The sequence below is a fragment of the Cydia fagiglandana genome, chromosome 7 (genome assembly GCF_963556715.1).
Source record: "Cydia fagiglandana chromosome 7, ilCydFagi1.1, whole genome shotgun sequence".
NCBI lineage: Eukaryota > Metazoa > Arthropoda > Insecta > Lepidoptera > Tortricidae > Cydia > Cydia fagiglandana.
In genome coordinates, this window is record NC_085938.1 from 1,190,121 (window position 1) to 1,204,594 (window position 14,474).

Consider the following 14,474-nt stretch of genomic DNA (forward strand, 5'->3'; position numbering starts at 1 on the left):
TCTTCTCCGAGACCACGGGGACAACGCCGTCCTCGAAACGTCGGAGGTAAATCTTAAAACTTAAATACGCGATTAAGTCCCGTTGTGCACTCATTTAAAAGGGTCTAATAAAAAACATAAAAACGTCAAAGGTTAGCTAAAACCAACCTCATGTCATATTTCCATAATTACAGTGCAATAATATAACTTGGACCGAGTAAATCTCAATGGCCAAAGTTACCCTCCAGGGCTAAAGTAACCCGACTTTACGGTACTTAAGTTTAATCTTGCTGGCTGTACAACCACAACCTCGTCGAGTCGAGAGAGTCACGGCCAAAAACCTACCCAATCGGAGAAGGACGAGATGAGACGAGTAGGTACATAAGAGCAAGACGAGACGGAAGCAGTATGTAATATACACACTCGTTTTCGGCCTGTCTCCGGGTCTCTGAACACACTCGTTCACTCGTACAATAGTAATAGAAGATAATTTTGACACCTACTCACAGTGTGTGTCAAAATGACACTTTTCAAACTTTACTTTCTGTTCTTAGGGTCGACGTAAACAGAAATAAATCGAAAGCAAAAGTTCTGAGCTGTAAAGAGCGGCATTTGTTTTGTTATTCAAATGGCCGCCAATCACTTTCGTACGAGTAACATGCTACTGACTTGCATGCATCTTTGGTTTACCTTAGTAACAAAACAGTGTACCTAAGCACAAATCCATTATTTATGAGGCTCCTTGTCCTTTTTAATGCATATCAAATTTATTTTATAGAATACGCTTTGAATCCTCAAAGCTAAATCTACATCCAAAGGATTCCAATTACGTCTTCATACTTGTTTAAGTCAAGCCATTAAGCCTACGCCTAACGACATCTGCGGAGCCTACTTGCCTCAAGGCTGATCAAATGTTACCAACGTCGCTTAATTTGATAGTAATGAGGACTGAATCGATTCATTATGGCCTTCGCCAGAGGAATTCGGAGTCACCACGGTCAAGGGGGGAAGAACAAAATAAAATATAATGACACTTCACTGGCCCAATATTACACGGTTCTTTGTTTCACTTTTATCGAATTTGAGAGCCCATCAACGTGCACACTAGGGCCACTGCTGAGTAATCGTGATTATTTACATTTAGCGAAATTATTTAAAAAAGGGGGGTCGCTACGTATTGTAATGTATTTAAGTATCTTTTGAATACATTAAACTAGTTTTTATGTTGCTAGATTCGTCGATTTATGAACTCAAAACAGACAGAAGTGCAGGTAAATACGTAGAAATCGACAAACACCAGAGAGCTTACCGAGAAAATTGAAAATCGACAATCGACATCGTTACCTGCCGCTCTATCACTCGAATATGCAAGAGTGATAGAGAGACAGATAACAAAATATCGATTTACGATTTTTGCGGTAGGCCCTACTACTTAAGAGGTAAGTACAGTGAGACATAGTTGTGCAACCGGGTGATTTTAAGGAAAATCATCATCATCATCATCATAATTTAAGAGCATGGCTCTTGTCGGTGGAGTATGCGCCAGTTTAAGTTGTAAGGAAAATGTGATGTCATAAAATATCTAATGAATCCGGCTATAATTTCAGTTAATTACACCTAGGTATCCTATTAAGCTTCGTAAATTTAACACAGGTGTTTTATTATCGCAACCGAATGCCAATCTCGAAAAGGTCGCCCAGAACATCCAAGAAATCGAAGAAAGTGTTGCAAAAGGCCGATTAATTGCACCTGTCAATACAAACTCGACCTCATTCTACTCGATATAAGGCGTAAATTAATTCGGCACTTCTGAAGCCTGTAATCTCGTGATTCGTCATTATGAGATATTGCAAAATGGGACGAAAGTTTTGTGCGAGGGCCTTGGATCGGACAGATTGCTTGGACATATGAAACTTTATTTCCAGATATATTAATCATGATATTTCGTTATACAATGCAATATGTACAGAATGCCTAAATGTTCGATGGTTTTCCCTGTACAGTTATGTTACATAAATAAATATTATGAGACAATCTTCATTATCACCATTACTTAAGAGCTTTTGGTCTTGTTGGTGGAGTAATCGCCTAGAAATAGGAGAGGCATGATGGTAGGACACCTGATACGGCATGACAACTTTTCCTAAACATCCTGCAAGGCAGGATTGAAACAAAAATTACTGATCTCAACTGGCCAAATAAAAAATAAATCGCCGTGTGAGGAAATAAAAAGACTAAAATTAAATAGTCCCACAGTAAGCTCGATGAGACTTGTATTATGGATTGATTACGATGATATAATAGGTAATAGATTGTTGTGGATAAATACATAAATACTCATAAAAGAAAACATCATTAACACAGACACAAATAAATAAACACATAAATAAATGCACATTTCTATTTTTTTATGTTTCTCCATAAAATTCCGATCACACTAACAGAAGAAATTTAGAGACGACCAAATATACACCTACCTAATTCCTTTATTAAAATTGAATTATTAATTATTTAAATCGTTTCAGAATTGTAATAAATACTAAAATACTTATTTTCTATTATATTACTCGGTTGAAGTACCAAACTGTTTCTTCTATTGAGACCGCAAATCCCATGACCTTCAATGTGTACTTGATATTTTTGCATTAATTATACCCTACATTGTTTCTATTATAGAAGGTTAGTATAACCGCGTTTCCATAGAAACCGGAGCATTACGAAAGACAACAAAGCTTATCGCCCTGATTCGAACTTTAATATGTGTCAAAAATTTGTAAAAGATACGATGTAGGTCGCATATATGTATCATCCGGATCATCGAATGTCTTACTTTTGACACTGACATCCGATCCATGTCGTATCTTTATAAAATTTTTGACGTATCTTAAAGTTCGAATCAGGCCGTACCTATGTCTTTGTTATGGCAGCGACTGGAACAATTCATCACTTGTGTAGCAGACTGTACTGCCTCCGTTATCAGCACGTTCACACTTCACACTACAATAGGCTATTGGACAAGTTTTTATTAAGAGGGAGCTAACGCAAAATTCTAGTTTTTAGAGTTAGACCGTTAAAAGTCTGCAGCGATTTTGATAGCCCGATGTTCTATGAAATTATGACGTATAAATAACACATACACTGCGTGGGCTATCAAATCCGCTGCAGACTTTTATTGGTGCGACTATATTGAGTTTTACGCGTTATTATCACGGGTAAGTGCAACAAAAAACGCACAAAATTTAAGTGGATCCTGAAATCACATCTCATCTCATCTGATCTTGTGGAGTCAGAAATTAGATGGTTTGAAATCGTAGGTCAAACTAACTGGCCGACTAAAGAGTACACGTTGTGAATATGTACACTGGTGGCTAAACAAATGAATACAAAACTATCGCTCGCTCCATCTCATTGTGGAAGCGTTGACATGCGTACATATTGCTTAGAGCGGGGCTAGGGTGTAAGCTTACAGCGGTTTCCTTTAACGGTGGGGTTTACCACATTACTCTAAGGTTTGAACTTTGAACATAAGTCGATCATGTAAAACTGATCATTGCCATCATTGGTGTTCATTTAATCTTCAAAAATAATGTTAACGTCATATCCAGTAGTATTATAGTCAGTTAACACAGTGAATGATGATCAAATTGGTGAATATAATGTTAAATAGATGATAAAATAAATGCCTTTATGCAATGCAATGACTATCTCTTATTTAATAAAGGTAAATATTCAATGTTAGTTTTAATGGGAATTACCAAATTTTCATAAAGTACCTATACGAATAGTAATCTAGTTTTATACAGGTATCTTTATTATTTCATTAGGTTAGGTAATGGTAAAAAAAAATAAGGAAGAACATGAGTTTAGGTGGCATTTAATGAAGAATTCTCTAAATAGGCATAACAAGTAACATTTAGGGAATGTAACCAGTTTTTATGATAATCCGATTTTTTGTGTTCGTCTTTACTGCAAATTCGGTTCCGCTTGCGATGTTCCAAAACGCGGAAATTTATGTTTTATTTTGATGTGCTATTTATGCTACAAATAGATTTTAAAACACATATGTAAATAAAATACACGAGGACGTTACACCAGTCTTGAAACGAGTTTAACGTATTAGTAATGAAGCCTCCTTCAATGTCATTTTAATATTGATGAGACCACCAATTTGTTTTAATTATAGTTTTTTTTTATCTACGGATAAACAAAATTGTCATTCCATAATCATTTTGAAGATAAGATCTGGTATTAAGAATTGATCTGATATATTTATTGACTTTAAATATGCGAATAATAAATTGATTATTACGTAAAGTATAATTAAACAAATCATTAAGTAAAAGCAACATTAAGTACACAGTTTGGTTTTATTTGCCACTATGCACTCGATATCAATAAATTGTACACTAAAGTACATCAAATTCATACAGTTGCGTGTTACCGTATGTAATACGCAATGTATTTATTTAACGTATGTAAAATACATACGTTAAATAATGAGTTCTTTTTTTATTTTTAAAAATTCTTGATTACTTACATTAAATTTCCTTTTCTTATCGATTTTCAATTATTTCCACTGTTTTAATTTTAGCCTGCGATTAATGAATTAAACAATTCTTTTTATTTAAAATTGTATACTAGGTAGTATACAATTTAAAATAAAAAGACTTGTCTAATCTCTCAAAAACACTCTTTTATTTTACTATTGTATGTTATTTCTTCTCAGAAATCGAACTGTTTCAATTTTAATAGGAAGAATCTCTTGAGATAAATCTTGATTTTCACTTCTACTTTGTTACCCTTTTTTCATGAACTTTTTTTTATAACAGTGACAATGACAGTGGAATGGAAGGATCAAAAATGTATGGAAATTTAAGGGCACTTTTTTCTCGTTGAAAAAAAAATGTATAAGCACTGTACAACTAGAATGCCCTGAATCACCCGCTACCTCTCGTGGCTGGGACCACAGCTGTCTGAGAACCGCTGTACATTTGCAACATTCCGCGCCGCATTGTACAACTTCTTAGGAAAAATCGTTTAGATAACACTTAGCTAACTCATTTGTCTGTATGTGGCGCAACGGCCGGCTTGTATGTGTGTGTGTTCGCAGGTGTTCAAACATAGCGACAACTCTTTAACTGATTGTTAATAGATCTTAATGTCTTAGTAATTAAGTTTATCAATTGTGTTTATATTTCTTAATGGGGCAAAACCGGCCAAGCACAAGTTGGATTGGCGTCCGATGGTTTCTTAAAACATATTTAACTTTTATTTTATTTTTTACAAATTTATGGTTCGCAGATTTTTCCTTATATTTGTAGTGTACGATAAGATTGCTTGCCAAATATCATAGTTCTAAGTCAATGGCTACCCTATAAATTTTGATTCCCTTGAGTGTCGAAATATACGTTTTTTGTGGCATAAACGGCATATCATTCGTTTACTTAGAAGTTTGATTTTTTCACAGCTTGAAGGGGCCGTAGAGGTGTAGAGGTCTACAACTCTACAGCCCCTCATACTATCAGGTATAATATTTGGTTTTAATTTTAACTCGATACCTCTTCGCGTTCTCGAGATAAAGGCTCTTGACATACAAACAAAGTGTAGGATCACTTTTAAAAAATCTTCTACATTTTCTAATCTACACACTATTTTTGGTACATTCGGTATGTTTTAAAGTTACTTTACCATTTTCGAGCTTTTTTTATCATGGTATTGGTACCTACCTAGTAAAGCTAAATTATTTAAAGCAACCGTAGTAAATTATCTACGGAAATTGTGATAACAAGTTGCATTACATAAATTGTACAAGCATAAACCGTGTCTGCCTGTGATTTGTGTGACTTCTTCTACAATTAATAATTGACCAACGAAAACATGTTTAAATTTAAACTCTAAAACTTTGGGATATGGTTCAAAAGTGGGTGAAAAAATATGTAATCAACTAATCGCCGTTCAATACTTTTGCTTTTCGGTGCATAAAACTTTTACTGGAGACCTATTCAAATAGTAATTTCTTGTTATCAAACAGTTATTATGAATATGTTCTGTCAGCTGCCAACAGTGAATTTTTTTTGACTTATCATAACCATAAGGGTGCGTTTCCACCAGAGATGTGCGGATGTGCGTAGCGAGGGATGTGTTTGTTAAGAACCAATAAAAAATAGGCGACTAAAGCTACGTTGAGCGACAACAGGTAAATGAAGTGATTCTATTGGATTTTAACAAACACATCCCTCGCTATGCATCCTCGCACATCTCTGGTAGAAAGTTTCTACTCGAAACGGTGGCTAACCGTTTGATAACAAGAAATTTACATCTGAATTTACCTCTGGTTCATCAAATCATTGACAGATGACTTGTCCTTGGCGCTAATGACTTTGATACCTGTCGTAATTGATTTAAACTTAGTCATATTCAAATCAATTCTTGACCACTGATACTTGGAGACCTCAAGGCTTATTGTTACGCAAATTAAAAGTCAAGCATTGATAACAATGATGACTATGAAGGAGGAATCTTTTAATAAGATGATCTTATCATTAGAAAAGTATTTTAATTAAATATAATATAGTTTGTAATTGTGATTCTTGCAGTTTTTATCATAGAGATGAGGACAGTTGTTCGTTTTTACAAAATAAATATTTAATCAGAAAAATAGAGAAAATTTTGCATAAAACGCATCTACTGGCAGGAAAAACCTATGATTGCTATAATTATAGATTTTTCGGAATTCATTCGAGATTTTATCGATTGTACTATTGAGTTTTGATATTTTTATCGTTTTAGATATGAAAATTAAAACATGTGGAAATAATCAATTCGTTTTTTCTTGCCAAAGTCTAATTTTTAATGCTTCATTAATATTTAGTTTTATAAATTATAAGAGATATGGAGAGCTATGGAGCGCAACATAATTATAAGGTGTAAAATTAAGGGATCGAGTCCGAAACACCACGCTGCGCTCTAAAACGTAAGACATAATTGACGTAGCTAGGAAAGCGGCTTTGGTGTCAGGGCCAAGCCGGAGCTTCCGGAGCTTTGTTTTCTATGGAAAACACCACATCACCGGTCAGCTGTCATAGATAAATGACATGTCGGACGCCTCGGCCCGGGCCCAGCCCGGTCTAGCGTGAGTCATCCTTAATTCTTTGCCAGGACTAGCATTTTTGCCTTATTGTAGTCCATGTTCACAAAAACTATTCCTGAGTATATCAATAAAATACGTATGTATATTTATATGTTCGGTATTTCCACTCGGTATCAATTAAAGTTGTCTAGATAAGGGCAGCGGCGAGTATATATCCTGCTATCGGATCAACCTTTGCCATAGCGTAAGGCTTCTTGCTATCCATCCATGTATCATTGTATGATACAACATATCCTGTATTGTATACATATAACATGATACATAATTTTTATTTATTAAAGTTTATGTAAATTTTATATTAAAGAAAAAATGGAAAAAGTTACGTTTCTGGTAGGCTCCCTGATATAAATTTGAAGTATCGCTCGCAGACGTATCTGCTTGTTAAAAAATTGGTTTAGAGTTTCAGTAATTTGTTTCTTATTTATGGTATATTTATTTAATTTATAATATGCTGGACTAAAATACTTTAAGTATCAATATTTTCAAGTTTCTACGTGGCTCTCTACTGTTGTAAACTAATATGTACTAATAAAAATACTTGAAATCGTAGACTGCAAAAACAATATACCTAAGTATAAACATATTTATAGCTATTATCTCCTTATTCATTGAACTTAGCAACGCCTTCCAAACGTCTGTTAAATTTTGTCTCTTTCTTACAAATAGAAACGTCAAAATAACTGATAGGGATAAATCATTATTATGTTAGATTTGTCAAACGTTTATGAATAACTGCATTAGTAATCAGTAACAATGCAACAAGTCTGCATAGCAAATTATTTTTAAATCTATGTCAAGAAAACTTTTAGCAATCTAGGTAGTAGGTAGCTAGGTTCAAGGCATATTTCTCATTTCAATAACTTAATATTCATCTCATACACGATTTTCTTAATTTTCAATATTGTCATAGAAGTAAGCACCGGCCGCGGTGACCTTTAGCCGTTGCGTCACTTGTGACCCGCGCCTGCAAGCGCATTCGGACTTAAAAATAAGGTGTAGATGTGACATTATTGTCAGTACATCCTTTTTATACGAATGCATAAGATTCATGATGCATAGATGTTAATATCATATCGATTCATGCTTTGATTTTCTGAGTACACTACGATATTTATTTTATTTTGTCCACTCGCTTATGGTATAGTTTAGTCTACCAGTGATTAGATTTTAACGAAATGAGGCATTTATTAAAATTATTTACTTTTCCGGCAAAAAGGATCAGATTATAAACAAAGTTTTTTTTGTAAATTATGGTTAAGGAAGGAAATTAAAATGCGGCCAAATTCGTCTGCCGTAAAATCTGTACACGGGCGTATATTTCTTTTTTTTTCAACCGTAAGCAATTATAGAACTTACTGACTGCTGAAACTGAAAGCAATTTAGCTGTTTTGTCGAGATACCAATTTTGAATTATTGTTCGAAAAACAAGCGCTTATGTACGGAATTTCCCGCAGACGGATTTGGCAGCATTGACCTTATCTAAAATCATTTTAACCATTTTGTATTTTGTTCCAAATCTTAACTGTGTGAACTTTAATTTCTTAGCTTATAATTCTGATTCTATGATAAGATTTTGTATAATAAACGTTTAATGGTTCGAATAAAACCAGATAACATTATATTGTGTTTCGTTATTAAGAATACATTTACTGTAATTACGTTGTTTTAGTAATAAAACACTTTATTGCACAAAGTAGATATACATAAAACACTGAGAATAAAATTTATTTTAATTTTATATGGACCTGGTCTGAAATAAAGAATATTCATTCATTCATTCATAACCAAGGGCTCTCTTTCAGCTAACCTTAACCGAGAGAGAGAGGGAGAAAAAAATACGAAATACTAGTCAAATTATGAACAAGTATGGTGCAGGGGGGACAATTTCAACTGCAGGGAAATTTCAACTAATCGAAATATCTCCCATGTTTTACATTATTCACTAGAGTGTCATATATGTGTAGATAGCGGAAAACATCGTTTTTGCTATCTGGTTCTCGCACTGTATATGTTACTGTAAAAGCCCGAAGTACGGCAAAACCTAGGTTTTACCGGTAAATCCTAGTTTTTACCGATGTCGATCGGTAAAAGCCCGAAATATTAAATCCTACTTATTTACTTCGGGTTTTTACCAACACCGATATGGTAAATCCTAGGTCTTACCACGGCGACTGGTAAAGTTTGAATCATGCACTGATTCTTGAGATTATTAGATGATAATTTTTAAGAAAAAAAATACTGACTTCTATGGGGCCCGATGAAAGATTATGGTAGATGGAGCACTATATAGAAAAGGAGGTAAAACCACCCACTTTTCTAGTAGCATTTCGTTTCTGTAAGGCTCGCAGTTCCAACCTAACCTAACGCGGTGTACGGGGTTTTGAGCGGGAGGGGTTGAGAATCAGTGCATGATTCAAACTTTACCGGTCGCCGTGGTAAGACCTAGGATTTACCATATCGGTGTTGGTAAAAGCCCGAAGTAAACTAGTAAGATTTAACATTTCGGGCTTTTACTGATCGGCGTCGGTAAAACCTAGGTTTCACCGGTAAATCCTAGGTTTTGCCGTACTTCGGGCTTTTACAGATATAATCGACATATTTCATTCTATAAATGTTAAATAGCAAATTATTGTAAAATGTATGTTAATTTCTGTAAGTATCAAAAAAATATTTTTTTATAAAAGAAAGATGCAATTTTATAATTTGTAATAAAAAAAGAAGATCGATACATCCGTTCGACTCTGAACTCAACTTAAAAATGAATATGACCCTGACCTTAACATCTTTTACCTGTAATATCCAATGTGGATCATCCAAAGGTCATTTATCACTTGACATTTATTCGTTGCTAGGCTCATAAATAATTTAAAATATTTTATATAATTTATTCAGATTAATTAAAAAGACGCTGCTTAATAGATCCGGTAAATTGAATTTGTAAGTTGTTTTTTTTCTTTACATATTTAACTTAATTGAGTATAACATTTGAGTTATGGATGATAATATATATTATAAGATTTGGTAACCAAATGAAGCAAGTAATAAATGATCTACATAAATGTCAACGCATATGAATCTATTATAAAAAGGTGTCTATCTCTAACTGTCAATTTGCGGATCCCTTTGTTTGACATAATTATTAAGGTGTTAATGTGACGATTGTCAGATTATCATTAGTCATAATTCTGAAACCGTTAACTTTTCATGATTTTAGTAAGGTTATCCTATATAGTTTAGGTTAGTTTTATGGCAGTCCTGAAAAGTTACGCTCTGAGAAAAACCGAATTATGACTAACGAAAATGCAGACAAACAATACATTATGACTTAAAACTTTATGGAAAACAATAGAGACCCGTAGACTTTGTCATACACTGAAAAAAAAACTGCTGAACCTATTGAGTACATAAGTCATCTTTGTGTAAGTAAGCAAGCCCCATTTTTTGTGTAAATAGTAAGAAAATATTTGATTACTATTATTTAAACAATTTTTTCAGAGTATTTGTTAAAATGTTATGGTTTGCCAAAAAAAGTAAGACCCTTCGTCGTAAAAGTAAGAAGTAAGATTAAAAAACCTTAAAGAGTAAGTAACACTTTATCAGCAACAATACTATTAAAATCTTGGTTTACAAAATTAAACAAATCTTTGTTTACAAAACTAAACACCGGCATTGATAAATTACCTAATTGATTAAGATCACGACTAACTGCATGCGCACGCGCCTTCTCCATTATGTCAATTAAGTTTTTATTTCAATTACACTTAAAGTTTATATGTTTTATTTGTTTATACAGTTTTATTGAGTTAACAAAATATTGTTGTATTTGACTAGGTTTTTTTAGTAAAATCAGAAGTAACAAATGACAAATGGGTCAATTATAAATTACCTATGACTGATATGGTGTTGAGGAGAAGGGTCCGAGCCAAAATTGCCAATTAGATTTCTTATTATGAATAGTTTGGGCATTTTTCACTCAACTTTTAAGAACGTTATAAGTCCTAAATTTTATTTGTCATTGCTCGTTTGCTACAATTTTTTCAAATTGTTCTAAACAAGGTAGGGTTCAGCAGATATATAATTTATGCTCCACTACAATTTTTTAATGTCATCCTTCCTACAAGTCCTAAATGTTATAGGAAATTTTGACATTTCCTATAATTTTTCAATCCTTAATTTGTATTAAAAACTTTTAAAAATAAATTTCTTACAAATAACCAAGCCTATTTATAAGCTCTCATCGGACTCACCATATTTCTGTCTGTGTTCCACTCACTGCATCTCACACGGCACTACGCGGCGAAGACGCGGCACTTGTGACCTGCGCGGGCGCACGGCTCGCTATATAGCTTCGGATATACAGCCTGAAAGCCGCAGGAGGCTCTTCATTGGTGTGCTATCCTGAAAACAATTAAACATTCATACCTGAAATATAAAAACCTGAAATATTATATGGGTATGAATCTCACACTATCTTTATTACTTACAATTGTTACTTTTGTTATCCTGTAAGATTTATTTCATGTGATATTAAATTTATATCCGAGTACGGATAAGATGGTCGTTCTTGTCTACATGACAGCGTGATAAAACGGTGTCCGTCACTTTCTATCCCAAGGTGTTAAAAAGTGATGGCTATTTTATCACGTGGCTTTATCCATCTTTAGATGGATAAAGCTATCCAACAGACAGGTGTATTTTTAATATGTTTATACGATCAGCTGACAGTCTTCCCACTGCGATATAATCGGCTGACGTTTTTTTTATTCATAATAGCATTTAAACTTTCACGAAATGTAAGCTAATGTAGGCTAGTTCCGTTAAATTGCATTATATTTTAAATAAATAAATTGAAAATAACAATAAATTGATTTTCTGTTTTATGAATAACGGGGTCTTTTTCATTTTCGATAAAAAAAAATTGTGGGACATAAGTATCATACTCGTATTCTTAAAACACGCTAGGTACATTGTCCAAAAGCATCCTTGCAAGATTTGTTTTTAGCGGGCCTAAAATGAAATGTAAAAACCAAATTTATAATTAATTAACTTTAACCTTGACTTTAGGTAGTTTATTGGTATGCAGATTTATCATATTTACGGTCAGGTAAAATATGATGTAACACCACGAGATCCGAGTGAATGACTTTATGATCATCTAATAAAATAGTCTAGATAATTAATTTGTGGAGCTTTTGAAACATACAACTTTCAGGTCTGACTATTCAGATGGCTTTTTAGAAGGAATATTTTTAAAATACCATCAACCGAAGAGCTTTACATTTTGTATGTGTGTGATGGCCTAAACTGAGGATTAAGGGCTAAACCGGGCAGTGCCCGGGCCGAGGCGTCCGACCTGTCATTTTCTATGACAGCCGACCGGTGATCACGTGGTGCTTTCCATAGAAAACGAAGCGACGGACGCTCCGACCCGGCCCCGGCCCGGTCTAGCCTGAGATCCTTTACTTGTAATAGCGTTATTCATGAACGTATTACAAGTTAGAATTAGATGTGACTCGTTTGTCTCTATCTGTAATTTTGACTTATGTATTTGTAAGAAAGGAATAAAACATAATTGATTCAGGCTCGTAAAGTTTTTTGAATAAGGGGTTTTTGTTTTTTGCGAGGCGAAAGAGTTCGTCCATTCTCGGATGTACAAACAAGTAGTGGGACACAAGAGGCCTCTGGATATGGCCTTTCTCAGAGTTATAAAAGTTTATTTAAAACCTTTTTACAAGCTTTTATTTAGTTTCACCTGACCGTTGTCTGTCTGTGTGTTTAATCAAATCTTGCAAGTTAAATTTGATCCACTTCCCGGTTTCCGATTGAGCTGAAATTTTGCATACATACGTAAGTCGGGTGACATTGCAATATAATATTATGGTGTCATCGAGCTGATCTGATGATGGAGACCGGAGGTGGACATAGGAACTATGTGATAAAACAACGAAACCTAATTGTGTTTGTGTTTAGAATAGTCTCGATGAGCATTAGTTGCCTGTGGAAAGAAAAGTACAGTCAGCGATAAAAGCATGTACCAAAAATGAATTTTTTTCAAAAAACTTATTTCTAGTGAACTCGTAGTAGTAAACGTCTAACCTCTTTATTAATCTCATCGAATTAACACAACAATCAAATATAATTCGACACGGTCTTCAATCAGTATGATTATGATCCTCCTCAAACCATTACCTACAAATAGCTTACAAATTTACAAATTCGACGTACAAGCACCCATTGTTTCCGATGCCACCCACCTTCCAAAAACGATAAATAAACATCCTTACCGCTCCCGTGTCAAGGTCTAGAATAAAATGACCATTTTACGAGCACCGTTGTCAGTTCATTCGTAAAATTAAGGAGAATGTCCAATATATTCATTAGTTGGTTTATGGAAATTAAATCTTTGACTCATATGATATGAGTTTGAAGGTTTAAATACGGAAGGATGTAGCTAAAGGTCGTCCACCGATGAAGCCTTATTCGAATTTTGCCTTAAAACTTAATTCTGGGCTTTTCCCGCCTAATCTCACCGGATTTGTAATCGTATATTGGTCATACTTAGTGATGAATAATTTTTCAGAAGTCTCAAATCAGAAACTGTTATTTACAGTTTATAAAAACTTTCCTCTAATGCCAAAGACACAATTGGCACATGTAAAAAACAAGTAATTACCTATGTTTTACATAAAGCTGCTCTTTATAGATTGTTTAGAAGAAAATGACAAAATAAGAAGACAGATTGCTGATAAGCACATATCGTTAATTTTATAGCATTTTCGGTGCAGCGGAGTGGTGTAAAAACGGAATCGGTATAAACAATTTCAACCCTAATGATTAAATCGCGTTAATTACGTTAATAATAACCTAATTTACCATTTCAGTTGGAATTAGATATTTATACCAATGCCTTTAACACCACTCCGCTGCACCAAAATATGTAATATAATTTACGATGTCTGCTGATAAAGATATTGAAAACCTAAATAACCAATTGTGTCTCTTAACTTCAAACTCGGGTAAATCCATTCGACCCTCTCAGCAAATATCTACCCTATCCTTTTCTTACATAGACCTAGTATTACATAGCTGATGAGCTATACGCGTGCCTCCGTGAGGGACAAAACATGCGCAAAGTGACAATATTAAAAACACGTTTTAACATTCCTGGCAACATACCAAGAACAATCTACGTAATTCGGTCGGGTTATTTGTTGCCCACCATAAACCATACTACATTTTTGGTGGGGAACAAACAAAAAGTGAGGCTGTGACAAGGACGAGCAATAATACCGCCTTCTCTGCTACTCCTACTGAAATTTCCATAAGTGCATCTCGTTCGGTCGTT

At 34.1% G+C, this 14,474-nt stretch overlaps 1 protein-coding gene across 1 annotated transcript in view; it reads right to left on the reverse strand.

Moving 5' to 3' along the window:
• The window catches only part of LOC134665675 (uncharacterized), a 39,291-nt gene extending 27,855 nt beyond the window's left edge, over nt 1-11,436 (reverse strand). Inside the window, exon 1 of the mRNA XM_063522617.1 lies at nt 11,377-11,436. Within this exon, the coding sequence (XP_063378687.1) occupies nt 11,377-11,379 (3 nt within the window). The 5' untranslated portion in view covers nt 11,380-11,436. The remainder of the gene's footprint in view (nt 1-11,376) is intronic.
• Between the last annotated feature and the right edge of the window lie 3,038 nt (nt 11,437-14,474).